Below are 27510 nucleotides of genomic sequence, written 5' to 3'. Positions count from 1 at the left end.
CTATACACCCATTCCATAACTGCACTAGAGGTAGAGTTCTTACACCAGAATTTTCCATGTTTAAAAATATATAAAAATTTTTAAAAAAAAGCACATATGTTGGTGCTACAGTATACAAATAAATATTATTGGTATTATTATAATTGGACAGAGTAAAAGGCCCTTAAGATAGCTGTCTAGTTGTAGGAAGCCAACATGGACCACACCCAGTATAAATCTCATGGACTACACTTTGATAGACTCATATGATAGAGAGCACAGGAATGTAAATGAATGGACTGAGCATTGATGAACAGATGTGCTTCGGAGACAATGGAATGGAGAGTCATAAATACTAGACGATGCCAGCAAATCTTGTACTTGGAGATAAGCTGATAGCAAACAAATCAATCTCTTTTCCTCCTTTCGTAAAGCCACAAACTCAGCCCCTGCGGTGTATTTGTAAGGCTCAGGTAATGTTGTGCTTCCTTATCTACATCACACGGGGATGGGAAGGTGCTACTACTTATTTCATCCAAAAGACGCCACCTACAGGAAGGGGTTTACCTCTACAGTATTGTCTTCGGGATGTAAAGGAAGACAGTATTTTGGAGGTGTTCCACGGATGGGAAACGTGGGCTATGCTCGTGTGTGTCTGGGGAAAAAGATTGCGTATAGATGACTAGTTAGGCACTTCTTATCTCCCACTGATCCTCTCCTTTTCCTTGTACCCCTATCCCTTAGTTAGGCTTCCCCATTGTAGATATTTCTGTTTTCCACTTAGTAATAAACCCCTTAAAGATCCAGTTGTTCCCAATAAATTATTAAGGCACCCCAAAACCAAGCAGATTCTACACTAGTCCAGTTTAAATTGCCATGTTAGGCCAAGTTTTCTCTGGTGTAATGGACACAATTCTAGCCTGTGCACCTGCCTAGGCACATCTATACATATATTGTATCGGGGATACACATGCTCCATAATTTGCAGACCCTCCCATCGGTCTGAACAACCCGTACCCAGACTGTTTAGTTCAGCAAAATACCATCGCAGTCAAAATAAGTAACTTGTAAAGTTGCATCCTGGCATTTATACAACAGGACATCATCAGTCCTCCCCTGGATTTAGTTATAATGTCATTCCTAATAGTAATTGATCATATGCCATGTGACATTTGCTAAACAGATACACTGTGGTTGGGCTGATGATGATGCTGAACTTATTTTAGTTTCAGGCTGAACATGCACGTTTATATTTAGTTCCTGAGTGATCACATTAAGCGTTATCTACATACTGACCGTTCTTGTAGAACCTGATTTATAGTCTGGACACTGCCGGATTTTCCCCGCGATAGCTGTGTGTACTCTAAACAAATGCGACTTGGCGCATGGCCCAGATGTAGAATTGTTGCCTAATCGGTTAAAACACACTTCCATATTTATACACAACCACGCCTTTTATCCTTTAGCCACACCCCCTATTTCTGGATCAACAAACACTAAGTTGCAGAAATTAAGCTACTTAGGTGGTGTGCAGTGTTATTGTATTAAAACTTTTACTATGGGTTAAAACAGTCATCACCAACCTGTGGTAGTCCAGCTGTTGCAAAACTACAACTCCCATCATGCCCCAACAGCCTTCAGCTGGGAAACACTGAGTTAGCTGTAGAGTCTAGAAAATCTGGACCATATGCAAGTACTGTACAAGAGAAACAACATCATATTAGTTTATAGAAGAGTTTCCTAATTTTATGATCTTAACAAACTTACATTTGTCACATTTTTCAAAAAAAAAAAAAAAAACAGACACCAAACATAGGAAAGTTTAAAGAAGTTCTTCATCAAAATATATTTTTAGAAAAATCATATTAATAATGCAGAGATCTCCTCTTCTCTGCTGTCAGCCCAATGCAAATTCTTTTATGATCTCAATCATTTGAGATGTTCTGGTTGCGGAGGAGACATAAACTAAATATATATACAGTCTCTTCTTCCTATTAGGGTATGAATCCCGCCTGCCTTAGTGCTCTATTCCACAGGACGATCGTTCAGATTATCGTTAAATCGTTGGAATCTCAACGATAATCGCTCGTTTGAATAGCAGTTAACGATTAACGACCGAACGAGAAATCGTTGATCGCTTTATAAGACCTGGACCTATTTTTATCGTTGCTCGTTCGCAAATCGTTCGCATTGAATAAGATGTCGTTCGGTCGTTTGCAGTAGATACGAATGCAATAGAGAAGAAATAGCGAAGAAAAAAACGATCGCAAATATGATCATAAGTAACAATTAGCGTTCAGAAAAAATGCAAGTACAATAGGGCTATGTGTAATATAACAATAATATATTATATAATGTATGCGTTATTACGCATAGCCCTATTGTACTTGCATTTTTTCTGATCGATTTTGCGGGGGTTATCATTATGGTGTTATATATATACACTGGTATCTGAATTAACAATTAGCGTTCCATGGAAATGAGTGAACGTTTTCAGGTATTTTGCAATAGCGTTCAAGATCGTTAATCGTTAACGATTATGTGAACAATAATCGTCCGGTGAAATAGGGCCCTTAGTGTCTTTATGGGATGACTTGCACGCCTCTGCTCCCGCTTTTCTCTGCTCAAAGAATTGACATGTCAATTCTTTGAGCGAAGAGCGACGGAAGCGGAGGCGCACAAGCCCTCCCATAGAGACACTGTGTGACCCTGAGGCAGACAGGATTTTGCGGCGGGGAGATCCCACACAGAATTCCGCTTATATTTCTTAGTGTGAACATACCCTTAGGGTACTATTACACGGAATGATAATTGGCCCTATTCAGCCGATTATCGCTCCATGTAATAAATACAACGAACTGACGATGACAACGATCATCGGCTGATCGTTGATATAGGTTAGAACCTATATTTGTCGGGCTCCGACTGCGCACCGCTACATGTAATAGCGGTGTGCGGCCGGTGACTGACGATATACTTTAGCTATCCATGCTCCAGGGCTGCTCCTGCAGTCCGCTTCTCCCGGGGTCCCACGCGTTCTAGCATCAGAGCGGCCTGTCAGCTGACTGGCCACTCTGAAGCTAGAGCGCATGGGACCCAGGGAGAAGCTGATCGCAGAAGCAGCCCTGGAGCGTGGATAGGTAAAGTATATAGTTTAAACAAGGGCTGCAAGGACATCGGTAATGATATCCTTGCAGCCTTTGTTAAACGATTATCGGGCCGTGTAATAGGCCCAGTAGACGAGCACCGATCTAGCAGATCGGCGCTCGTTTACAGGTATTATCGGGCCCCCATCGCCCCATGTAATAGTGCCATTAGAGTAAGTACTTGTGATCCTCATGATATAACAATGTAGTAGCAACTTCTCTTAAAGCTCTGCTTCAGGCCACTACTCCTCCCAGAAAAGAACAAATTCATTTAACTAGGATCATATGTTATAATCTGTTTTGTGTGTCTTAAAGTGTTTCTGTTATTTAAATTAACTTTTGACTTCAAGATCAGTCTGGGTCTTAGTGCTGAGACCCCTTCTGATTGTTAAGGCCCCCATACACTTTATACTAAAGTTGGCCAGACTTGCCGCTGGTGGCGGCTTTGGCCAACAGTATAAGGTCTGGTGGCCTCCTGACTCTCCATCATCGATTGGACATGATGAATATTTCTTTCTTGGAGGGAAGTTGACATCAGAGCAGTCTGGATACGGCTTAGTTTTCTCCACCCCACAGATTGCAATGCAGTAATCTGAGTTGGAATTTTTTGGGAGTCAAGGTCATGGCCATTTGTGGGTCATTCATGAAATTTTTTTTTTTTTATATGGACCCCAAAACTACCCTGACCTAATAATGCTACAGAATACCCTTTATATTTCTTTTTCTCCCAACATCTTCCATGACTATTGGCTCAGTTTCTTACTATCTTGTTAGTTGACAATGTCGCTCCTTTGCAGAGTAGAGTCCTGTGGAAGGGGTTTTTCAGGGTGCTAAGTTTTGGGACCATGGACAGAAGGCCCTGGTGTTTCCTCCCTTCTCAGTTTCATACATGATCATAAGACCAGTTCTTTGCTCTCTTGTTTGCTGACAATGTACAAAGTCTCTCATAGTGAAGAGCATGGAACCAGCTTGAGTATTGAGTTTGCATTGCTACTAGAGTTGAGCGAACTTCGAGCACGCTTTGAGCCTACATGTTTTTTAGGACTCCCTAGGGCTGCATCCAACTTCAGTAGCCATGGAGGAAGTTGCTACATCTTCGATCCTCCATAGATGTTTGCAGAGAAGAATTGCAGCACTTCTTTGCACTGGTAATGTGTGGGGCACGGTTGTTCCTCAGTGGGTGCAGAGTAAGCACATTTTTTTCAAGTGGTTCATCACTTTGCCATTGCTCATGATCCTTGCCCCGAAAGCTAACACCGAGGTGATAATTAAGGTTCCAACTCAGTGAAAGTTTTGCTAGAGTCTTAGTGGCAGGAGCCGTAATTCTTGTTTTTATCAAACCTAAGAATGTTGGCAAGAAAATCTCCTTCCCCTGATCTGAATATAATGTAATTGAACTTCGGCAGGAAAAACACTTCATTGTATTGTGGGATTTAGAGACTTCATATTGAACATGTTGTATGTTATTTCTTTCCCTTAATATAGACCATACGCTCCTCACTATTGTTGGAGCGTTGTAAGTTGTAAGTGTAGTCCTGCCTGTTCCTGTTTCCAGTGGGCTGCAGATAACATCTGAACTTCTCTGCCCAGGGGGTTGATCCACTAACAACTATTATAACAGATTAATAAATGGTTGACCTCCGATAGGGAATGGTTTACCTTTAGTGCCCCACTATCCAATAGCACCAGACTATTGCTGTCAGTTCCATAGACAGTGATGGGGGCCTTGCAATCACACTAGGTACGCATGAATAGGCAACCATGGTCAAGTTGCCATATTGGAATTTACTGTTTGTTTTTTTCTTTAAACAATAGCGTGTATGTGTGTTTGTTTGAATCTATCTGTCTGAATTTCCATTGTAAAGAATGGGGATTACAAATACAATGTATAACAGGATACAAAGAATTGAAAGAAGACCCATTTTGTGAACAATTGTATAACACAGAAGACTTACCATGACCACCTTATAAAAGAAAAAACTAAGCTTGGGTTTAGTGCGTGGCTGTGTTTCCTCCTTGGACGCATCGGCTTCCTGTCCCATTAAAGCAAGATGTAAACACAAGCAAAGCCCTTGACTATATTTACTAAATGGTTCCCCTTCAAGACGTTGTGTTCTTATTAGTCAACTGATGTTTAATGTTTCAGCCACTAAGTGTCTTCTTCCTTCATAAATTCCTTCCGAAACACGTTGTATTTAACTGTTTCTACTACGTTGACAATAGAGACCACCAAACAAGAGTCTTCCAGGATGGTGATATATTATATTGATGGGTAAGATGTTGGGGCGGCTTGGGCAGGTCCCTCCTAAGGGTATGTGCACACTACCAAATCTCGACGGAACACCCATTGCGGATTCCGCAGCTCGCACCTGCTCGTGGACTCTGGCGGGCGCGCATCTCCGCTGCTCGTATAAGGCTTCACTCTGTGGTTGGCCAGATTCTGCCGTCCGCCCGGAGAATGGACCTGCTCCTTCTTTGAGCGGATAGCAGAATCTCTTGCAAACCATAGAATGGAGTCTATGGGAGTAGAGGAGATGCACGCAGCCGTCAGAGGCTGCAAGCCGGCGCGTGCTGCGAAATCCGTGACGGGTGTTCCGTTGGGATTCCGTAGTGTGCAAGTAACCAAGGACTGGTAGACAGAGCATTTCCTGGACTCGCCTGTCAATGTGCGACAATGGACAAAGGTTAAACCCTGGAATTGTTGATGTTTTAGAACAACACACAAACTGTGTACAGCATTAGGCAGAATACTAAGCCTCTTAGGAAGATCTCGATTGGGACAGAAGCTTAGGGATTGACGGCAGAATCCGGTCATTCTTCAAATTGTGTTTTGCACAATCCAGTTATCTCTCTCTCTGAAGTTAAAATTGCTGTTTGTTTTATTACTCCAGCTCCATCTGCTTATTGATAATACAGATATAGGAGCAGATTTATTGTTACTGACTTAAATTTAGGTGGCTTAAAGGGGCTCACCAGCTCTTTAAAAAAAAGTAAATGCCAATAGGGAATGGGGTGCAAAATAGGCGCACCATCAGAAAAAAGTGACTGTAGGGTGAGTAGTTTTTTTTTGTTTTGTTTTTTAAACCATTCTCTGCCAGTATACAGTGTGAAAAAGGTCTTGGTATACTTGTCTTTTCTTTACACCACTTGCACTTGCACTAACTACAGCAAAGTAAGATGCATACCATTAAAAGATTTAAAAACCAATTGATATAGAGACATCAAAGAAATCCAAAAGTCCCAAAAAGTTTTTTTTTTAAAGTAATACACTTTCAGACCAAAGTTGAGCCAAAGTTCTGGTCCCTTTTGCTTAGTAAACCTCCCTTACTGAGTTTCTCTAACAAGCTGCCTAGACATTGGACTTAAAGGAGAAGTCCGGTGAAAATTTTTATTGTATTGTATTGCCCCCCCAAAAGTTAGGAAATGCACATAAAGTGCTTTTTTCCCTGCTCTTACTACTGCATCAAGGCTTCACTTCCTGGATAAAATGGTGATGTCACGACCTGACTCCCAGAGCTGTGCGGGCTGTGGCTGCTGGAGAGGATGATGGAAGGGAGACACTGAGGGACACAGGGCACTGGAGGAACACTGAGCATCCCCCCGCCATCATCCTCTCCAGCAGCCACAGCCCACACAGCTCCGGGAGTCGGGTCGTGACATCACCATCACCCCTTAATTTTCCTTACTTTCCTCTTAGTCCCGCAGACTCATTGTTGACGGACTATAATTTATCCTTTCTACCTCTGGAGAGCATGAAATCGGAAGCGTGTTGGGCCATGCAGTGGGATTATTAGCTCTGATCTGTGTACAGCACTACAGAATATGCGAGCACTATAGAAATGAGTTGCTGTAGTAGATCAAGCAGGAGATGTGCTGAGGCGCTCATCATCCATCCCTCCTTACATTGCCGACCCATGTTCCAGTTTCCGGAGCGTTACTTTCCCCGGCCAACCCTGTGGTTTCCCAGGTGTCTCACGCTTTGGTTTGTGTTATCGCTTTGTAAACAGCTTGTAATAAAGGAGACGCTTTGTGGTCTGCCTGAAAAGACTGGCCAAGTATACAAATCTGAGTCACATAGTGGTAAAGAAAGGGATGGCGGGGGGGATGCTGCTGCAAATAAGTGAGTTGCTATGCTGTCCACTGACTATAGGCTAGTATTACAAAGGTAACATTGTCACCTGCGGGTTTGGCTTGTGTATACAAAGTACTATAGAAGTCTATGGTTATCAGACATGTTAGGAAATATGTGTGATGGATTAGGTTCCCTCCATTCATCTTGCATCACATTATTTGCAGTACATGGCAAAACCCTTTTTATTGTGTATCAAAGATCACGTCATCCCTGGGGACTTAAAGCCCAAAACGCGTTGCATTATAAGAATAAGATCTTCTTAGCCATCTGAAGTCTGGTCTGGCAACTGCTGCAACTTAGAAAAACATGGCCGCTTTCCTTCAGACACAGTACCTCTCTTATCCTCAGGGTGTGGGCTTTGCAGCTCAGTTCCATTAAAGTGCATGGAGCTAAACCGTAATACCACACACAACCTGAAGGCAGGGGTGGTGCTGTTTTTGCAAGAAAATAGCTGTGTTTTTTCTAATCCTGGAAAGGCCCTTTAAATGGAACATAACATGGCAATGACTACACTAATGATTCTGTATGATGAGATTACAATTACTCTACTGGGATATCCCTGGAAAGACTTGAGATGCTTTATGACCCTAAAGGGACGTATTCTGTATTGTTTTCCACAGCTCTCTCGGATGATGAGGACGTGAACACCATGCTTGTGGGCACTCATCTATGGAAGATTAAGTCAGGATGGAGGCAGCAAAGGCTGTACAAACTTGAAGCTGATGGGATGACCATCTGGTACGAAAGCAGAGCAAAAAAGGCCCGATCCAAGCAGATCTGTGAGTACACATAAAGATTAGCTGAGGGGCAGGCTCCTGGGCATTTGGCTGCTGATTCTGGCTGACTACAATCACATAGGCTAAATTAAGTGGGAAATGGTTTAAGACAATGACTGGTTATGTATGCAAGGGATAACATGCTGTCGGGCCACCTGCTCTGGGACTCCTGAAACAGAGAGGTCTATCTCAGATTATTCCTATTATACTTTTCAGAAGGCAGTGGGAGCCTGCACACGAGCAAAGGAAGTGTTCAGTGCACAGCTATTAGTTATTATGTCTATTTCAGGGGATAGGACCAGAGCTGGGATGTTTGCCAGTAGTACACATATTTAGAGTTCCTTTCCTTTAGTCATCTGGCCAATCACAGCACATCACCTACTCTATACTCTTATGTCATGAAGAAAAATTATATATGAAAGTTGTATGGTTAGGTCTGATGGCCGTACAGGTCAACCAGATGACTATATAAAGACATTCTCTAATGGCTGGTATCCCTATTAACTTAGTCTTCGTAGCATTCACCCAGTTAACTTTTCAGTGTTTCTTCATCCCTATCTTTTCTTATGTCTTACGCCGCAGTCTCTGTTCTGCACATTGAGTCTGTACGTGAAGGGCGGCAGTCAGAGGGTCTTCGGAGAAATGGACGTCGCTTCCCGGAGAGCTGCTGCTTCAGTATTTCCTTCATGGGAAGAAGAAAAAACTTGGACCTGGCAGCATCCACTGATCAAGAAGCCCGTAGTTGGGTGCAAGGCCTGCGCAAGCTGATGGAGAGAGCGGTGGCAATGAGCCAGAGGGAGAAGTTAGTTCAATATCCTTTGCCATGGACTGGGTTACCAACACCAGAGATTTCATAGGCCTTGAGTCTAGCCTATTAAACTCTACTCAATCTTATTTCTTTGCCCGCGTTTCTCTACTAAGTCTTGTTCATATTACCCTTCTGTATTGCCCCATATTGTTATTGTACTCCCTTTCTTCTCTTTTGCACCCTGTCTATTGACTCCTATCTATGGGTCCTCACTTCTTCACATTCTTATACCTTGTGTCCATGACATCTTCTGTATGATAACTCCCATTATCCAGTGACTCCTCCTTATAATGTCTCTCCTGTGTCAGTCCTTTGTATAATACTACAGTAAGTATGAAATATTGTCAGCCAGAAACCTTTGCTGCTTTCTAATATATGGCAATAGTTTTATGCCTAAAATTGTGGCAAATGCCACACGCTCGAGTTTGGAGTGTGCTCGAACCTGAGTGTGCTCAAAGTTCACTCAACTATAGTATTTTTCTCTGTCACATCTATGTTGTCTCTGAATTGTCTTCCTTGACTGAGCTGCACTTGGATCCGGGATTATCTGCATCAGGCGGACAGAGATGGGGATGAGAAGATGAGTTTCCAAGAAGTGAAGGCCATGCTGAGGATGATTAACATTGATATGAATGACATGTACGCCTACACTCTCTTCAAGGTGACACCATTCTTCTTATATACTTAGCTGTGACAGTCTGGACTCCTGTTGTGGAGGGAGTTGTAATTGATATTCTTTCTGGGCATGCTGGGAGCTGTAGTTTTACAACTGCTGGAAAACCTCACTGACCTGCCCCTGCATTCTAACACCCCTATATGAATTGCCCCGTCAATAGAAAATATGTAAGAGTTTACAGTATGGTATGACTTACTACCCCCAGGAGCAGAAGTTGTCATGTGTCCCCTGTCTAGCGTTGTACGGCTCTGCAGTAAAGTCTGTGGTTGTTGGCTAAATTTAGAGTGGCACACACCCAGCCGTCCTGTGAGCCCCTGCCAACAGCCTGTATCCCTAGCACTACTTACTCCCTTCTCTGTTATATTAACTCCTCGGAGCTCTGCCGTCTACTTTTATACTGCTAACTACTAGGTTCTTGGTCTGTGGTGGAACTTTGGTTGTGGTGGGGGCAGATTACATCTAATCGATATACTGACCTTCTGTCAATCATACAAATTACATAAAACAAGGTATAAAGTACATTTCATTCAAAGTAGAAATCCAAAGCAAACCAGCAAACAAATCTGTCTGGTTATGTGGCAGTGCGGGAGCATGAATACAAGACTGGACAGATTTGACAGATCTCATCGCTTCCCAAGAAAGAATCACTATATGGGAGAATGTGGGTAACAAACGCACAGCGAGTGCTTTCAGTTTACTGGACACCAAGTGTAGTGTACTAGTGACTAAACTCACTCCATTTCCTTAACGTGTAATGTTACTGTGCTGCTCGGCTTCAGTACTGACAGTTGTGCTGCGTGCCCACCTATCACCAACGTTTGTGTAGTATAACTTTATTAAAGCAGCGTATTACCAAAAAGTACCCCTTTAAATGAGCACTGTCACTTTAAAAAACTTTGTCCTTAATCATGTCAAAAGTTTTGATTGGATGGGGTCTGTCCCATTGTTACTTAGAGCCGATAGGTGAGCTTCAAACCCTGGCTCGCTGCCTTTTTCTTGTCCGCAGCAGGAGACAAGCTCCATTGTAAGTCAATGGAGACTGTATCCTGCATAGAGACAGAGATTACAGAAAGCGAAGGAGAGAATCGATTATGCAGGAGCTTCTCCGAATATGTTAATAGGCTGTCAGTATGTTTAAAGTGACTCTGTATCCACTATATGTCCCCCCCAAACCACTTGTACCTTTGGATAGCTGCTTTTAAACCAAGATCTGTCCTGGGGTCTGTTCGGCAGGTGATGCAGTTATTGTCCTAAAAAACAACTTTTAAACTTGCAGCCCTGTGTCAAACTGCCGTTGCCTAGAGTATCTGTGTCCTAACCTTGCACCACCCCTCCATCCCTCCATCCCACCCTCTTCACTATTAGGAAACCACTGGCAGGATTTTTCCTATTCCTCTGAAGTGAACACTGCACAGGTGACTTATCGATCCAGCCCATGTGCCGTGCTCACATAGGTGATGAATATGAGAATACCTGCCTGGGGCATTCCTAATGATGAAGAGGGCGGGGAGGAGGGACAGAGAGGGTGTGCCAGCCTAATGCACAGACACTCTAGGGCATGGCAGTTTGGCACAGGGCTGCAAGTTTAAAAGTTATTTTTTAGAACAATAACTGCATCACCTGACGAACGGACCCCAGGACAGATCTTGGATTAAAAGCAGCTATCTGAAGGTACAAGCGGTTTGGGGTGGGCAGATTGTGAGTACAGAGTCACTTTAATTTAATAGCAGCAATACCAGCCCGTCATTTCATATAAATATATATACATATAGATATATCTATATGTATATATATGTTCTTTAATGTTTCCTCCTTTTTTCCCTTTTGTAGCAATGCGATCGCTCCAACTCGAACACCCTGGAGGACTGTGAGATAGAAGAGTTCTGTACTCAGCTGATGCAGCGTCCGGAGCTGGAGGAGATATTTCACCGTTACTCCGGTGAGGACAGGGTGCTGTCTGCAGAGGAGCTACAGGAATTCCTGCAGCACCAAGGAGAAGAGGCCACTATGGAGAGGGCGCAGAACATCATACACAGATATGAGCTGAATGAGAAAGGTAATTGTCAACTTCATCCACATACCAACATGCTATGCAATGTGCACACAGGGAAACATTAGTTCAATTAATTACTTAAAGGGAACCTGTTGAAAGGTTCAAAACTTTTTTTTTAATACAAACATAACCCCAAGAGGACATACCCTCTCATCCCTCTCCCTCCCACACCCTCCCGCCCTGCAACCTTCCTCCTAAAATATTATACATAGATGCCTGTGTAGCAAAACATTATAATCAGAGCATACAACACAGGTTACACCAAAACAGAGAGCCCATCAGCAATAGTACCTGCCTATGGACAACTAAATAAGCAAATAGACCATCATCACACTATCTCTAGATCACACAAGATCTGGAGTATTCATCCATTTACTCCAAATCTTATTGACTTTAGTAGTTGCTTTCCGTTTCTCATATACACATATTTCTCTATATCAACCAGTTGACCTTTTCTATGAATTCCACAACTGAGGGATGAGTCTGGTCAAGCCAATGTTTGGCTGTTAGTTTTTGTGCCATGAATAAAATACGAGCCAATGCAGTCTACAGTACCCAGAGCATGTATGTATGTATGTATACTATGTATGGATGACGTTACTCCCCTCCAATAACTAAATAACTTGAGATAAAACATGTGTAGGAGACCCCCCTCGTAAATGTGACATGTTGGGCACGGAGGTGTATCCCGCACAGTAATGAGGAACAGAAACTGCGGTGTACGGTTGACACAGTGCTACAAATACAAGTGTCAGAGAACAGTGTTGCTCTCCTAGTGACAATTTGTGTGTCACCTCCAAAATTTCCTTCCATTGCCCTTCCTCTATAGGGCCGATGTCAGCTTCCCACTTTTCCCTTAAGGTCATAGGAAACTTATCCAGGTACTTGGATAAGATATGTCTATATAGACAGGAAATCAGACCCTTAGAAGATTCCAATTCCCCCGCTATATTCACTGGGGGAAGATACTGCACTTCTGACATAAGCGCTCCACCTTCTGCCTCACAAGCATAGCGCAACTGCAGATATTTCTAAAATTGAGTGTGAGTGCAAATTGGTTTTGTAGCTGATCATGCGCTTCAGTTGGCTACTGTCATACAGCTGAATAATATTCCTAAGGCCCACATCTCTCCAGGTGGAGAACCCCTCTAGAAAATGTAGTTCCCCTAGCCATGGGTTATCACATATGGATGTATAGGGTCAGGGGCGTAGCTAATGCCTCCTGGGCCCTGGTGCGAGAGGCCAACTTGGCCCCCCCCCCCCCCTCCTTTCACGACCAAGTGATGCTATTGGTGTGTGTGTATATATATATATATATATATATATATATATATATATATATATACACACACACACCAAGACAGATATTACCACTAACACCAGCATATTGGAAGAGAAAGTATTATCACCGTACATATTACTGCCATACTGTTACCGACCAAATCCTGTATACTGAGACCTATATTACCAGTAATACCAGTATATAGGAAGGAAACATTACTGCCACACCACAACCACTACCATCACCACCATATTGTTACTGACCAAATCCAGTATACTAAATCACCTCATCCAGTCATATAGAGGTGGCCCCAGCTCTACACAGGCTCTATACACCATATACATTACAGTGCAGATATATCAGGTGACTCACAGGGGGACGTCTTCTCTGATCGGAGTTCTTCCCTTTTCATCTTCTTCTCCATCTGCCCTGGGCCGTTATGAGAACTTCTCCGAGCCACGAATCCACAGAATCTGCCAGACAGACATATTAGTCTCCTCACTCTGGCACCATCCTCATCTATATACACACTGCACATCTGTATTGTCACCTTTACACACTCCTTTAGTGGGTAGCCCTGACTCTATGTGACCCCCTAATAATATATGCCCCCCTCTGTGTATTCCCTCTGCCCCTATGTTGCCCCCCCCCCAAATAGATGGCCCCTCTCCCCCCATATTGCCCTCCTTATAGATGGCCCCCTCTCCCCCCACCCTCCCTTATAGATGGCCTCCTCTCCCCCCTCCATATAGATGGCCCCCTTTACCCCCTCCCTTATAGATGGCCCCCTCTCTCCTTACCCTCCCTTATGGATGGCCCCCTCTCCCCCCACCCTCCCTTATAGATGGCCCCATCTCCCCCCTTCCCTTATAGATGGTCCCCTTCCCCCCCCTCCCTTATAGATGGTCCCCTTCCCCCCCTCCCTTATAGATGGTCCCCTTCACCCCCCCTCCCTTATAGATGGTCCCCTTCACCCCCCCTCCCTTATAGATGGTCCCCTTCACCCCCCCCTGCCTTATAGATGGTCCCCTTCACCCCCCCTCCCTTATAGATGGTCCCCTTCACCCCCCCTCCCTTATAGATGGTCCCCTTCACCCCCCCCCCCTCCCTTATAGATGGCCCCCTCTCCCCCCCCCCTCCCTTATAGATGGTCCCCTTCAACCCCCCCCCCCTCCCTTATAGATGGTCCCCTTCACCCCCTCCTCCCTTATAGATGGTCCCCTTCACCCCCCTCCCTTATAGATGGTCCCCTTCACCCCCCCTCCCTTATAGATGGTCCCCTTCACCCCCCCTCCCTTATAGATGGTCCCCTTCCCCCCCTCCCTTATAGATGGTCCCCTTCACCCCCCCCTCCCTTATAGATGGTCCCCTTCACCCCCCCTCCCTTATAGATGGTCCCCTTCACCCCCCCTCCCTTATAGATGGTCCCCTTCACCCCCCCTCCCTTATAGATGGTCCCCTTCACCCCCCCCCTTATAGATGGTCCCCTTCACCCCCCCCTCCTCCCTTATAGATGGTCCCCTTCACCCCCCCCCTCCTCCCTTATAGATGGTCCCCTTCACACACACCCCTTATAGATGGTCCCCTTCACCCCCCCCTCCTCCCTTATTGATGGTCGCCTTCACCCCCATCCTCCCTTATAGATGGTCCCCTTCACCCCCCCCTCCTCCCTTATAGATGGTCCCCTTCACCCCCCCCCCTCCTCCCTTATAGATGGTCCCCTTCACCCCCCCTCCTCCCTTATAGATGGTCCCCTTCACCCCCCCCTCCTCCCTTATAGATGGTCCCCTTCACACCCCCCCCTTATAGATGGTCCCCTTCACCCCCCCTCCTCCCTTATAGATGGTCCCCTTTCCCCCCACCCTCATAGATGGTCCCCTTTCCCCCCACCCTCATAGATGGCCCCTCTTTCCCCCCACCCTCATAGATGGCCCCCTCTTTCTCCCCCACCCTCATAGATGGTTCCCTTTCCCCCCACCCTCATAGATTGCCCCCTCTTTCCCCCCACCCTCATAGATGCCCCCCTCTTTCCCCCCACCCTCAAAGATGCCCCCCTCTTTCCCCCCAACCTCATAGATGCCCCCCTCTTTCCCCCCACCCGTACAGGCTGATAAAAAACAAAACTTAACTCACCTGACAACGCGCTCCCACGTTGATCCTCACTCCTTCGGTCTGTCCCCGGCTGCTGCGCGGCTGCCGGGGGTGTCGCGTCTTATCCCCGGCAGCGCGCGCATCCCAGAGCTCCCTGCGCGCCGGAACCGGAAGTCAGGGCCCAAGGCGCGCAGGGAGCTCTGGGATGTGTGCGCTGCCGGGGATAAGACGCGACATCCCCGGCAGCTGCGCAGCAGCCGGGGGAAGACAGAGTCGGACTCTTGTGACCGCAAGCAAAACAATGCTTGCGGTCACAAGAGTGATTGAAAGGGAGGGCCTTGCGGGGCCCTGAGGGCCCCGCGGGCCCCCCTTTGTGGCGGGCCCGGTCGCGGCGGCGACCCCCGCGACCACGGTGGCTACGCCACTGTATAGGGTATATATCCAGTAATAACATAGAGATCTCTCCACCACACCTTATGAAGAAGTAACAGAGTCGGGATCTGAGGAGTAAGTAATAATATTTGTTTGGCATCTAACACTTCAAAAATAAATTCGGAATGAAGATGATGCCCAATAAGGGCCTTATTCAGATCTCCTCCATTGGGAACATTCCAGCCCCGTAGGTGTTGCAACTGTCCAGCCAAGAAGTACATGGCTACATTCGGGATTGCTAAGCCCACGTCGTCATTTGCCCTTTGCAATGATTCTAGCCTGATACGCGGGTGTTGAGAGCCCCATATCAGAGAGTGGAGCATGAGCATGAATCTTGTGAAAAAATCAGAGAGGGATCTATATCGAAGAATTATGCAAAAGATCTCCAAAATGATAAAATAATTAAAACCTAAAGTTAAAAAGTTGCACAATGAATAAGCAGTGTATATTGAAACCTGTAAATTAGGATAATTTTACCATATCTGTATAGTAGGAGATTGGAGACGGATGCTGCTTCCAAAGCTTCAGTACTTATAGGAGATATCCAATGTATTAGGAGACACTGTTCCTGCAGCCCCGCTCCTCTGACTACTCTTCCTGGCCAGTTGGCTGGAAGATGAATGTATATACAGCATCATCTTATATGTTCAGCTTATAGTCAAGGTAAAGCCACATGAGTGCAGCTGAAGGCAAAGTCCTCTGAAGTTTTTGTTAGATTATAGAACAACTTCTCCGTTCATACAACTTCTCCTTTTATGAGGTGTCTGTGACATAAAGGTCACAGCCACATGGTGATCATTACAGTGCCATCTTGTCTATGAGGCTCCCCTCTATCTTGCACGTACTGGATCTATATCATCCATTAGTTACTGAATACCTGCCGGAAGAATCATGGCTCCACAGACTTTGTCCTTTCCTTACATTAAAAAAAAAAAGATGGCGGGGGCCTTGTTTACTCATCTGGTTTGCATTGCAGGCAGAACAGAGGAACCATCTGAGATCTAATACATTTTACAAAGTATAGGGTTATAATTCCTTATTATGCCTCTATAATATAAGATGTATTGCTGATTTCTGATGGATGACGTCCCATCAGTATTGTGTGATCTCATTCTTTTGGATGGATTTTATGAGTTTTTAGATTGTGTTGCTTTCATGGTTATGGGTTTCATGGTTGCGTGTATACAAGAGAAGGTTTACCGGCCATAAACAGAAGTCACATCACAGTCTAAGCTGGTCTTTGTATAAAGATCTATGACATATTTAGTTTGTCAAAGACAGCCGTTCCTTTAGATGAATGACCAAAAGGAAAGGCATGAGGCGTGTGTACTTACCCTCTGTCAGGTGGGAGCAGAGGCCTGTTGTGCTTTGTTTAGTAAACCTGTTCTGCCTGACTAGCCAGTCTATAACATTAACCCACATCTTTACACCCAACAACATGAGTGACTGATCACACATCATAGTTTTTCCATGACGCCTTATAAAGACTATCAAATGGAAATTCAGGATAGCAGGCAGCACAACTTGGTGATCGGTGGCCATGCTACATGTGTTGCCCCCAGATCGCTGTGTAGACCTAGCCTAAAGAGATCTGACTTCAGAGAAGAGACGTGAGGTATGTGTAGCCTGACAGTTACCATCTGTCAGGTGTGAGCTGAGGCCTGTCATGTTGTGTATAGTAAACCCGTTCTCCCTGATCACCCTGTCCATAACCTTAAACCCACATCTACACACCCAAGGACATGAGTGACTGATCACACATCATAGTTATTTCATCACGCTTTGTAAATGCCATCTATCTATCTATGTCTAGCACTGTTCAAACTTTTATGCAGGTATGAAAAGAATGCTGCACGATAAGAAGCTTTCAGAAATAAAAAGGTTTATTAGTCTATTGTTATCAATAATCACAATGCAAAGAAAATGAACAGAAGAGAAATGTATCTGATTTGTACCTGATCAACACATCACATATCTGACTATAATCCAACAAAACCCCAGACTTTGTGCAAGCGTGTACCTCAAAGAATTGATGCTTACTATGGTTTTCCATCCATTTCCACCATTAGGCAGGGTTCACACAGCGTGAAACACCGGCCGTTCTGTGACCCAGCCGGGTCACAGAACGGCCTGGTGTTAGTGAAGATCTTCATTTGTGCTAAATTGGGATGCGGGAGCATCCGTGTGTGCCCGCATCCCAATTCACCATTGAATACAATGGACAGTGTGGCCATGTGATCTGTCAGGGTTGTGCGGCCGCTATTTAATGAATATGTCATTTTTTTGTGCGGCCGCTAGCGATCCCGTCCGGAGTGTATACTATGTGTATACACTGTGGCCGTGATTCCATAGATGTCAGCACAACATAAGTTTCTTATTAATCATCATGCAAATCGGCAACAACAGCCAGGATTGATAGGAAACTTGCATTGTGTGAATATAGCCTTAAAACTAATGTAACCCTTTGCTTATTTAAAATACTTTTAAAATTTTTATACTACCTGGTCAGCACTGGTGCGTAGATCCCTGTGGTGTGGTCCATTTTCCAAACCGCTGCCATCTGCTCCGGTTTCTCGATCTGCAATTTGGCCCGCTCTATGCACTGGAGGCACTGGTACTGCCTCCAGTACATAGAGTGGGACGAATTTTAGATCAAGAAACCAGTGCAGGGGGTGGGAACCAGGCGGCGGTTTGGAAAATGGACCACACCACCGTAGATCCACGCATCGATGCTGACCAGGTAGTATAAAAATGTTTTTGGTGAGCAAAGGGGTACATTCACTTTATGTTACTCATACATGTTGGATTCAACTTGACAACAGTTGATAGTTCATTGACCTGTGATGTACTATTTCTGTTCAAGATGACTTCAGCCATTTTTGCGATTTTTGTCTGCTTATGATCTAGGATCTAGCCACTGACTCTCTTCTCTTTTGACTCCTTTCCGCAGCCAAGCAACACAGCCTGATGATGCAGGAAGGATTTATGATGTACCTGCTGTCAGCCGAGGGCGATATCTATAACCAGAAGCATCGGAAGGTCTATCAGGACATGACCCAGCCACTGTGCCACTACTTCATCTCCTGCTCCCACAACACCTACCTGACCAATCACCAGCTGGTTGGAGCAAGCAGCACCGAATCCTATATTAGGTGATGCCAAACTTTATGGGGAACTGTGGCCAGTCTACCTGTACTCTACCGGGATGGTGTTATTGATGCAGGGGGTGTTTCTACAGTCTGACACTACACAATGCGTAGGAACACCCCCCAATTAAAGAGTATTTTCTATAATGTGTCACAGAGATGTTTCAGTTCAATATATGGAGGACAATATAAGTACAATATATGAAGCATTCCTGTTAGAGAATTGAACCTCTAGGCTGCAGATAGATATGACAGCTGTGCTGCAGAACTGCATCTACCAACATGACCTGACAGCTGAAGGTCGTCAGATCAAGATGGGAGTTGTATCTTTGGTACAGCTGAAGAGCCACAGGTTCGTGAACATTATGTATCTGCCTGTAGACGGCTGCTGGAGTCCTTCTATTGATTTACTGCCTCTTTGGAGCCTCACAGGATCAGTCTCTGTTCCTGTGTTACATCTGGCATTAGGTAAACCTAACATGACCTAAATGTTAAACAGCAGGATTCTGTATCTTAGAAAATCTTTTATGTCTCTAACTATTAGCAGGCATGTCACATAAAGCAAAGATTGCCATGGCTGCTTCCCAGGAAATGTCGCACAACTTTTCCAAACTGCTGAACTAAGGATTTGCCTTGCTCTGCCTTTCCATGACTGGGCACATCTTCTGCCCAGGACTCTTGGAAAGTTGGGTCATGACTTCAGTGCGTATTATCTGCAATACAGATAGCACAAAATGCTTCTATTAGTCTGCATGGGGTTATGTTGGCTTACAGAAAGGACAGGATGGACAGTGGGGTATAATTCATTCCGGTAACACACACGTGCAGTATGGCTATTCCTGTATACCTGTGTGGCATGTGCCGGCTTTTTCTTGGAAGACTTGTTCGTATTTTTTCAGTAAGATGATGATAAGATTAAATACCAAGATGCAACAATTGAAAAACTGGAAACCGCCAGTCTGCTTTATTGGACAATTCCTGCCCAACCTGAAATTTCAGGTTAGATTACACTGTAGTTTGCATAATTTAGTCTGTTCCTTTTTCTGTCTGCAGGGCATTCAAGGAGGGCTGCCGATGTGTGGAGTTGGACTGCTGGGAAGGAACGGGCGGAGAACCTGTCATATACCATGGCCACACTCTTACTTCCAAAATACTGTTCAAGGATGTGATCTTCACCATAAAACACTATGCATTCAAAGTGAGTCACCCATATGGGTCCCAGTTGTCATCTGGATACTTGTGTTTTTGGGCTACACAAGTGACATTCAGATGACAGTGTGAGTAGCCGATAATGTGAAAAGCTGGCAGAACCATTACAGTAAGGGCCTGTTCACACCACGGATTTGGCACAAAGATTCCGCCGGGAACCTCCTTCCGCAGACTCCGCACCGAATCCCTCCTGCTATGTCTTTGAATGCCTACTCTCTCCGCACTTCTCCGCTCAAAGAATGGACACGTCAATTCTTTGAGCGGAGAGGCGCGGAGGGCCGAGGCGCGCAAGCCCTCCCATTCAAAGACATAGCAGGAGGGATTCTGTTGTTGCATTCCCGCTCTGTACACTTGAATGGGGTTGAGTTGCAATACCAGACAATCCATGTAAACGCAGGTTTCACAACGTGGCCGACAGATTGTACACATGTTCTGAAGATGGCAGCCATCATGCATCAGAAGAAAGCAAGCCAGGAAGCAGCTGAAAGGCCACTACCGTCCTGATTTTTGTAGTACCTGCCACACAAGTGCTCCTTTTCTTACTACTGCTGGGTGATGCCCAGAGATGTGCAAAGTGCCATGTGATTTAATGCAGACTTATGTAATAGAATGATGTACTGTCTGTAATATTTTAGTTATTCCACCTCACAACAGTACAATATCATTACTATAACCTCCTCCTGTTATTCCAGTTTGTTACTCAATCATCTTCTATTCTTTCGATGCAAGGTAAGTGTCCTTGTCAGGAGATAACATACAGGCATTCAATGAACTGTCCAGCTACAGCGTGATTTCTTTTATTGTAGATTATGCTGCCTGAACCACGGTTATGAATTCCTGATTGACACCCTCATTATAAAACACTGTGCTCTTTAAGGAAAAAACATTACAAGGCTAGGCCGTGGCACTGGGGAAGTGTCCGGGAGGTGGTCTCCTCAGATTCCTCCAGACCTGGCTTGGCTTAACGGATAGGTCTTTTCTGTCTTTGTGTATAGGAAACCTGTCAATGAAGCCAGGAAGACTGCTTCTAGGACACTTCCCCAATGCCATGATCGTTTTTTCTCTGAATCACAATAGGCTAACAAATGAGCAAATATTTGCAGATCCACCGATCCCAAGACTGCTGATACCCTATGTTTACGGGTAATTGTTGTTCTTTATAATAGTATTCACCGTATCCAGTCATCTTATCCATTGAGAATCACTGCGGGTTGGAACAGCAAGTGACAATGGCTTACCACCTACGGACCATTCTCGGGGACATGTTAGTATCAGAGCCACTAAAGAATGCTGACCCATCTAAGCTACCATCCCCGGAGGTGAGATCACATATATCCTATCACTACATTGTTTCATATGACACATTTATATATAAGGGGGAATAGTTTCAGTTCTAATTTAATGGCTACTTTTTGTGAGTGGCTCCTTTTATGCAATGCTCCGTCCTGCAGTCAGTCATATCTATTAGGCTCATTACTAGGGAGTTCAGCTCCTATAGTGTCTTAAGCTAACTCTTAGGTTATATTTACATGGCCAAAATATGTGCCTGTATGAAGCGCTGCACTATGGCAGTCATTGAGCCATAGACACGTGTGACGGAGCAGCTGTTCTGTTTCAATCTTTTTATATATTTTTTTTATAAATACTATGCAAAATCTCAGCATCAAATGGACACGCAGGCCTGAGTTGAGAACAAGATACATGGACATATGAGCGGTTATGCTTAATAACAAAGGCCTATGTTTGACCCGTAATAATAAAACCAACACAGGGAAAAAAAACAAGAGGGCAGCAGTTCTGAAGCTCCCGTTGAATTCAGTAAAGAGTGTTAAGGCCCTATTTCTTGGAACGATTATCATTCATAAACTCGCTCCAACGACTGCTCGTTAACGATAATTGCTTTGTGGAACTGGTGTAAACGAGCGAACGACAAAGGCGAAATCGTTATATTGTCGTTCAAAATAGTTTTTCAGCATGTCGAAAAAAAATAGTTGGTCTTTGAAAGATAATTCGCTAATTGGTTCGTAAAATAAGAAATATTTCAGTCGTTCATAAAAAGGTTTAAAAAAAGTAGGTGTGTCGTATGGTCATGATCACCCCTGGCAAACGTTTTAAATGACCATGTAACGACCGCAAAATAATCGTTACACTACATATATCGTTTCCGTTCCCATGTGTGTTATGTGTCCCGCAAGAGAATAGCTAGCTGATCAGTGGGGATCCCAGTGGTCAAACCCCAATGATCAACTGGATATTCTGTACATAGGGTATAACTTTTAATCTTTGGAGAACCCCTTTAAAGCGAATGTACCAGCAGTACTACACTTTTCTGTTTTTAACATGAATGCGCTGGCGCCGGCATGTGGATGTACTGGCCCGGCCTGAAGCACTGGAGGCAGAGGGAGGACACCCCCTTTCCTCTATGACGTGCACGGAAACCGGGCCGCGGTTCAAAAAAGGATCGTAGCATTAACATCCCTGTGCCAGCGACGGTCTATTCATGGTAAAAACAGAAAAGTGATGTACCGCTGGTACATTCGCTTTAAGATACATTTGCTCATTGAAATCATAAGGAAAGCTGATAACTAGAGATGGGCAAACCTCAAACACGCTCTGCGATTGAATAACGGTAGCCGAAGAGGTTAGATGCAGCCCTATGGAGTTCTGGAAAACATGGATACAGCCTAATTAGGCTGGGTTCACACACAGTATATTTCAGGCTGTATATTTGAGGCTGTATAGCAACCAAAACCAGGAGTGGATTGAAAACACAGAAAGGCTCTGTTCACACAATGTTGTAATCAAGTGGATGGCCGCCATTTAATGGCAAATATTTTCTGTTATCTTAATACAATGGCTTCTGTATTGAAATAATGGCCGTTATTTACCGTTATATGACGGCCATCCACTCAATTTCACCATTGTGTGGACAGAGCCTTTCTGTGTTTTCAATCCACTCCTGGTTTTGGTTGCTATGAGGACCTGACATGAGGACCAAATACAGCCTGAAATATACTGTGTGTGAACCCAGCCTATAGCTGTATCCACATTTTCCAGGCATCTTAGGGTTGCATCCAACATCTTCAGCCACCCATATTCAAATACAGAGTGTGCTCGAGGTTCGCCCATCTCTAGTTCTCAGTCACAGGTAATCAAATGCAGAGTGTTTGGGTTCGTACAAATCCAAGCATGCTCAAGGTTCGATCTACTGATAACCAATATGGTTAAAACCAATTTTATTTCTTAGGCTTTAAGGGGAAAAATCCTGGTGAAGGGGAAGAAGCTCAGTGATCGTCGATCAACAGACGAAGAAGGAAGGACCAAGATGGTTAGTGGAGATATAGTGGGGACTGTTGATGTGGGGCATGTGATGTATCATTATGGATCCTGTAGATTGAGAATATGAAAGAATAGGGGAACTGAATGCGATAGCCGCTTGTACGGTACCAGATCCTTAATTCGTCATATTACATACCTGCTACTGCATTGCTTTGAGCTCTGATCAAGTGCAGGATCTGGTCACATTTGTTGTAATAGAGGGAAAAATAGATACAATAAAGTTGGGTCAAGCTCATTAGCAGTGTGGAACGTTTGTCGTATTCAGAAGGGTCCTTGGTCTTCTCTTCCTATCCAGGACATTGCACAGGAGCTCTCCGATCTGGTGGTCTACTGCCAGTCAGTGGAGTATCGTGACCAGCCGGGGAACGTGTGTGAGATGAGCTCCTTCAGTGAGGACAAGGTGCGCCGACTGATGAAGGAGGGTGGTAAGTATAACTGAAGGGAGGAGCTCCAGAAACAACTCATGACTTAAAACATACCTGTCATTAGACAAACTGTTGACAAATCACAGCAACCGATCAGGAGAACGAGCTGGGAGAAGTCTGCGTTTATTGCGCGGACACATGCCCTAAATGGCCGCATAATGTAAGTCCATTTTCAATGTTGATTCATTAGAACCGCAGGGAGTCCAGTCGTATGTCTGTAGCATTTACAATACAACCATGATATATTTGCCCTTTAGCGGCTGATGTCAAAGAAACACCATGGCCACAACTGATACTGTTATAGAATGTGGCGGGTCAGAGGGGGGTGGAGAGAATCTCTGTGTCATAATCCCCAGTGTATGATTTTAGGTTTTCCCAATTTATCTTCTTGCAGGAAATACTTTAGTCCGGTACAACACCCGACAACTCAGCCGAATCTACCCCGATGGAATGAGAGCCAATTCTTCTAACTTTAGTCCACAGGAGATGTGGAACGCAGGCTGCCAGCTCGGTAAGGCTTAGTGAACATTCTAAAATTGTGTTTGCCATGTGAACAAAACCATGCCGTCATGCTGTGGCCAATGGCTGCCCAGCTTTGCTAGTAAATCATGCAGCCCTTGGTCACTACATGTGGGTTTGGTTTTGTACAGATGCAGCAACTAAAACATACCCTGAACATTAGTGTTGAGCAGAAAGTCAGAACTTTTCAGGTTTAGCAACATTATCCGAACCCCAAAAATATATCCAGCAGCACAGAAAAAGGATCTAATGAGTAGTATAGGCGGGTGCCCGTCTTACAAAACCGGCCCACGTAGGTATAATACCCAAAGTAGACAAAGGGACAGCACTTCCACTGAATTCAATTGGTTTTACTTGCACACCAATACGCGACGTTTCGGCTATATGAAACCTTTCTCAAGCAACAGAGAAAGGCTTCATACAGCCGAAACGTCGCATATTGGTGTGCAAATAAAACAACTTGGATTCACTGGAAGTGCTGTCTCTTCATCAGCTTTGGATATTAACCGAACCCAAACGCTTGGTCTTCCCATGCCGCGCGAGGGAGTCCTAGTAAACATGGATACCGCCATAGGCCTCTCTACTCAACACTACTGAACCTTCATCTATGCTGACCATCTCTTTCACCCTTCTTTTCTTACTGTTCTTTTTCTGTATTTCAGTGGCTTTGAACTTCCAGACCCCTGACTACCAAATGCACTTAAACCGAGGACGTTTCCTGGACAATGGTGACTGCGGCTACGTCCTCAAACCAGAATTCTTGCGCCGAGCGGATACTCTGTTTAACCCAGAGGACGGCAGTGCTAAAATGAAAATTCTACATATCAAGGTAAGATCCTGGTTGTACATCTCAAGCCACCATTCTTGGAAAGTTAGGTAGGTTTATACCTCTCCTATTGTACAGTAATAAACTACATGCACTAAGGGCCTTATAGTGGTGGCTGTTAGTAGTAAGAATTTTTTTCTTGTATTTGTCTAAATCATCAGTTTTGAACTTGCAGCTCTCCAGTTGTTGCAAAACTACAACTCCTTGACAGTCTCCGGGATTTATAGTTTTACGAGAGCATATGCCTGGTTTGTTCAGATGCTATACTACCCAGTCTTGTTTCACAATCATTCATTTCATTATACTATTTATTTCTTAGGTCCTTTCAGCTCAGCAGCTTCCTAAACTAAACAAGGAAAATCCAAATTCTATCGTGGACCCATTTGTACGGGTGGAGATTCACAGTTTAGGGAAGAAGAGGGAAAGTGAGACAAATTACATCCTCAATAATGGTGAGAGACAGAGAGATGTTTAAGAATGCTTGTCATAAAAGAAAACAACAACTTTTCATATGTCAAAGGTTTCAATTGGTCAAGATCTCACTGCTGAAACCATGTCACCAGTGGCCAAGCGATGCTACTGGGATTAAAGGGGAACTCCAGGTAGAGGTTAAAAAAAATGAAACTTCTGCAGAAGCATAACGCATTACTTACCTATCTATCCCAGTTTTGAAACTACCAAACATCCATTTGTTTGGGGAGTTTTTGCTCTGTTTTGTGTTTTTGTTCTTCCTGGTTTGGCATTTCCCAGAATGCAATGTTTTCCCTCATGTGATCATCACAGCCCCCACCCATTACAATCAGTAAAATTAGTGCAGCAGCTGCTTCTGTTCAGTCAAAGATGGTGAATCAGTCAGGGAATTGGGTTATCCAGCCAAGCCTCCTATGAGATCACGCCCTTCCCCCTGTCTGCATCATCAGCAAACACACACAATGTGAGACAGAGGCCTGGAAGATTTATCTCCTGGGGGGGGGGGGGGGGGGATGGGAGAGCAGAGGGACCAGGAGACAATGTGGATTAGCACAGAGGCCATTTTTCTTCACTTCCTGGATTTCTATCAGCTACCAGTGTGGCAGAACCGTACAGATACAGTAATACATTTTATAGACACATTTATATAACTTTTAATGTACTTTTAATAGAAAACAAGTTGTTTTTTTTTATCCGGAGTTCCCCTTTAATCTGCAACATTGCACGGTCTTTGAAGACTGCATGGGAGCGTGGTTTTAGCCGCATAAGATCATCAGCGTGGGGGCACATGTCTTTACAGTTCCAAAGTTAGGAATCTGGAACATCCAGACTTTACATGACCGGTTGACCACACCACTACCCAAACCATTTAAAAGGGGTTATCTAAAAATCTCTATTTCTTCAAATTCTAAAAAGTCTAATTTTTCAGACCCTGACCAGTAGAACAAAAAAGGAGCTGACCGCTCTGCCACCCTCTCCCTGTTGTCTCTGAGACCTAGATGTCCCCATAGACTTACATTGAAGGTCTGTCTAGATCTTGTGACACAGAGCCAGGAGTGAATGACTTCCCCCAACTCGTTCTCCTGATCAGTCGCAGTCACTCAGACATATCATAAGTTATTTCAATTTTAATGACAGCGCCCATTTAAGTAATCAGTATGTGCAATTTTTCACCAAGACTTGGAAATCTGATAGAATATATAACATAAGCGCTCTTAACAGGGTTTAACCCCATGTGGAATGAGGCTCTACAGCTGGAGGTGCTGTGTCCGGAGCTGGCTCTCGTTAGATTCGTGGTTGAAGACTACGACAAGACATCCAGCAATGACTTTATTGGACAATTCACTCTACCATTTCAAAGCCTGAAGCAAGGTAAGTGGTGAAGAGAGGTGGATGGATGTGGGTAAGGTGCACAGCATTGGGAATAGCACAGACAGACATTTTTAGGAATAGAGGCATCAACAGGAAGGATTAGTTGAAGGTACAAATAAAAGGCAGATTGCAGCTGTCGCATCATAAAGGAGAACCTTTTACAGGGAAACAGTGGAGCAGTTGTCTACATCAACCAGGCAGATTCCAGTTTTCATTTTTAAAAAGCTCTCTGCAAAATGAATGCTAGAATCTGATTGGTTGTTATGGACAACTGTTCATCTGCACAAGGTTCTCTGCACTAGAGATGATCGAACAACGCTGATGTTCAGGTTCGTACAAACTCGAACCATCGGTATTTGACTCCCGCAGTCTTCCCGTTCTGTGGGGAAAGTGGAGACAGACCAAGTCCCGCCTGGAAAACAGGAATACAGCCTGGGCCATAGGTTGTATTCCTGCTTTCCAGGCAGGACTCGGGCTGTCTACACCTTCCCCACGGAACGGGAAGACGGCGGGAGTCAAATGCTGATGGATTAAATTTGTACGAACCTGAACATCAGCGCTGTTTGATCATCTCTACCCTTCACCACCATTACATATCTGTCGGTCTGATGGGTGTGGTAAGGGATCTATTCCCATTTGTGGTGAGGACCTATACTGCATCTTTCCCTTAAGGTGCCAGGGAGGTTAGACTGTTTACAGTACCATGACTGTGTGCAGCTATGAGTATAACCTACGTTAGACCTAAAAACAACAGGAAGGTTTATTGTCCTGACATCTCTTCGTGGTATGTTCACACAATATGAGATCCGCTACAAATTTCCTGCATTGT

At 44.4% G+C, this 27510-nt stretch overlaps 1 protein-coding gene across 1 annotated transcript in view; it reads left to right on the top strand.

Annotated features, from left to right (window-relative positions):
* The window catches only part of PLCD3 (phospholipase C delta 3), a 43311-nt gene that overhangs the window by 13191 nt on the left and 2610 nt on the right, over positions 1–27510 (top strand). The window contains exons 2-14 of the mRNA XM_069952105.1: positions 7878–8036; positions 8616–8844; positions 9373–9502; positions 11348–11573; positions 18326–18527; positions 19575–19719; positions 20897–21049; positions 22978–23058; positions 23365–23494; positions 23889–24005; positions 24676–24842; positions 25159–25291; positions 26532–26681. Coding sequence (XP_069808206.1) covers positions 7878–8036; positions 8616–8844; positions 9373–9502; positions 11348–11573; positions 18326–18527; positions 19575–19719; positions 20897–21049; positions 22978–23058; positions 23365–23494; positions 23889–24005; positions 24676–24842; positions 25159–25291; positions 26532–26681 — 2022 coding nt within the window. The remainder of the gene's footprint in view (positions 1–7877; positions 8037–8615; positions 8845–9372; positions 9503–11347; positions 11574–18325; positions 18528–19574; positions 19720–20896; positions 21050–22977; positions 23059–23364; positions 23495–23888; positions 24006–24675; positions 24843–25158; positions 25292–26531; positions 26682–27510) is intronic.

The sequence above is a fragment of the Dendropsophus ebraccatus genome, chromosome 14 (genome assembly GCF_027789765.1).
Source record: "Dendropsophus ebraccatus isolate aDenEbr1 chromosome 14, aDenEbr1.pat, whole genome shotgun sequence".
NCBI lineage: Eukaryota > Metazoa > Chordata > Amphibia > Anura > Hylidae > Dendropsophus > Dendropsophus ebraccatus.
The sequence above is the reverse complement of the archived record's forward strand: the minus strand, read 5'-3'. Positions and strand labels throughout refer to the sequence as shown.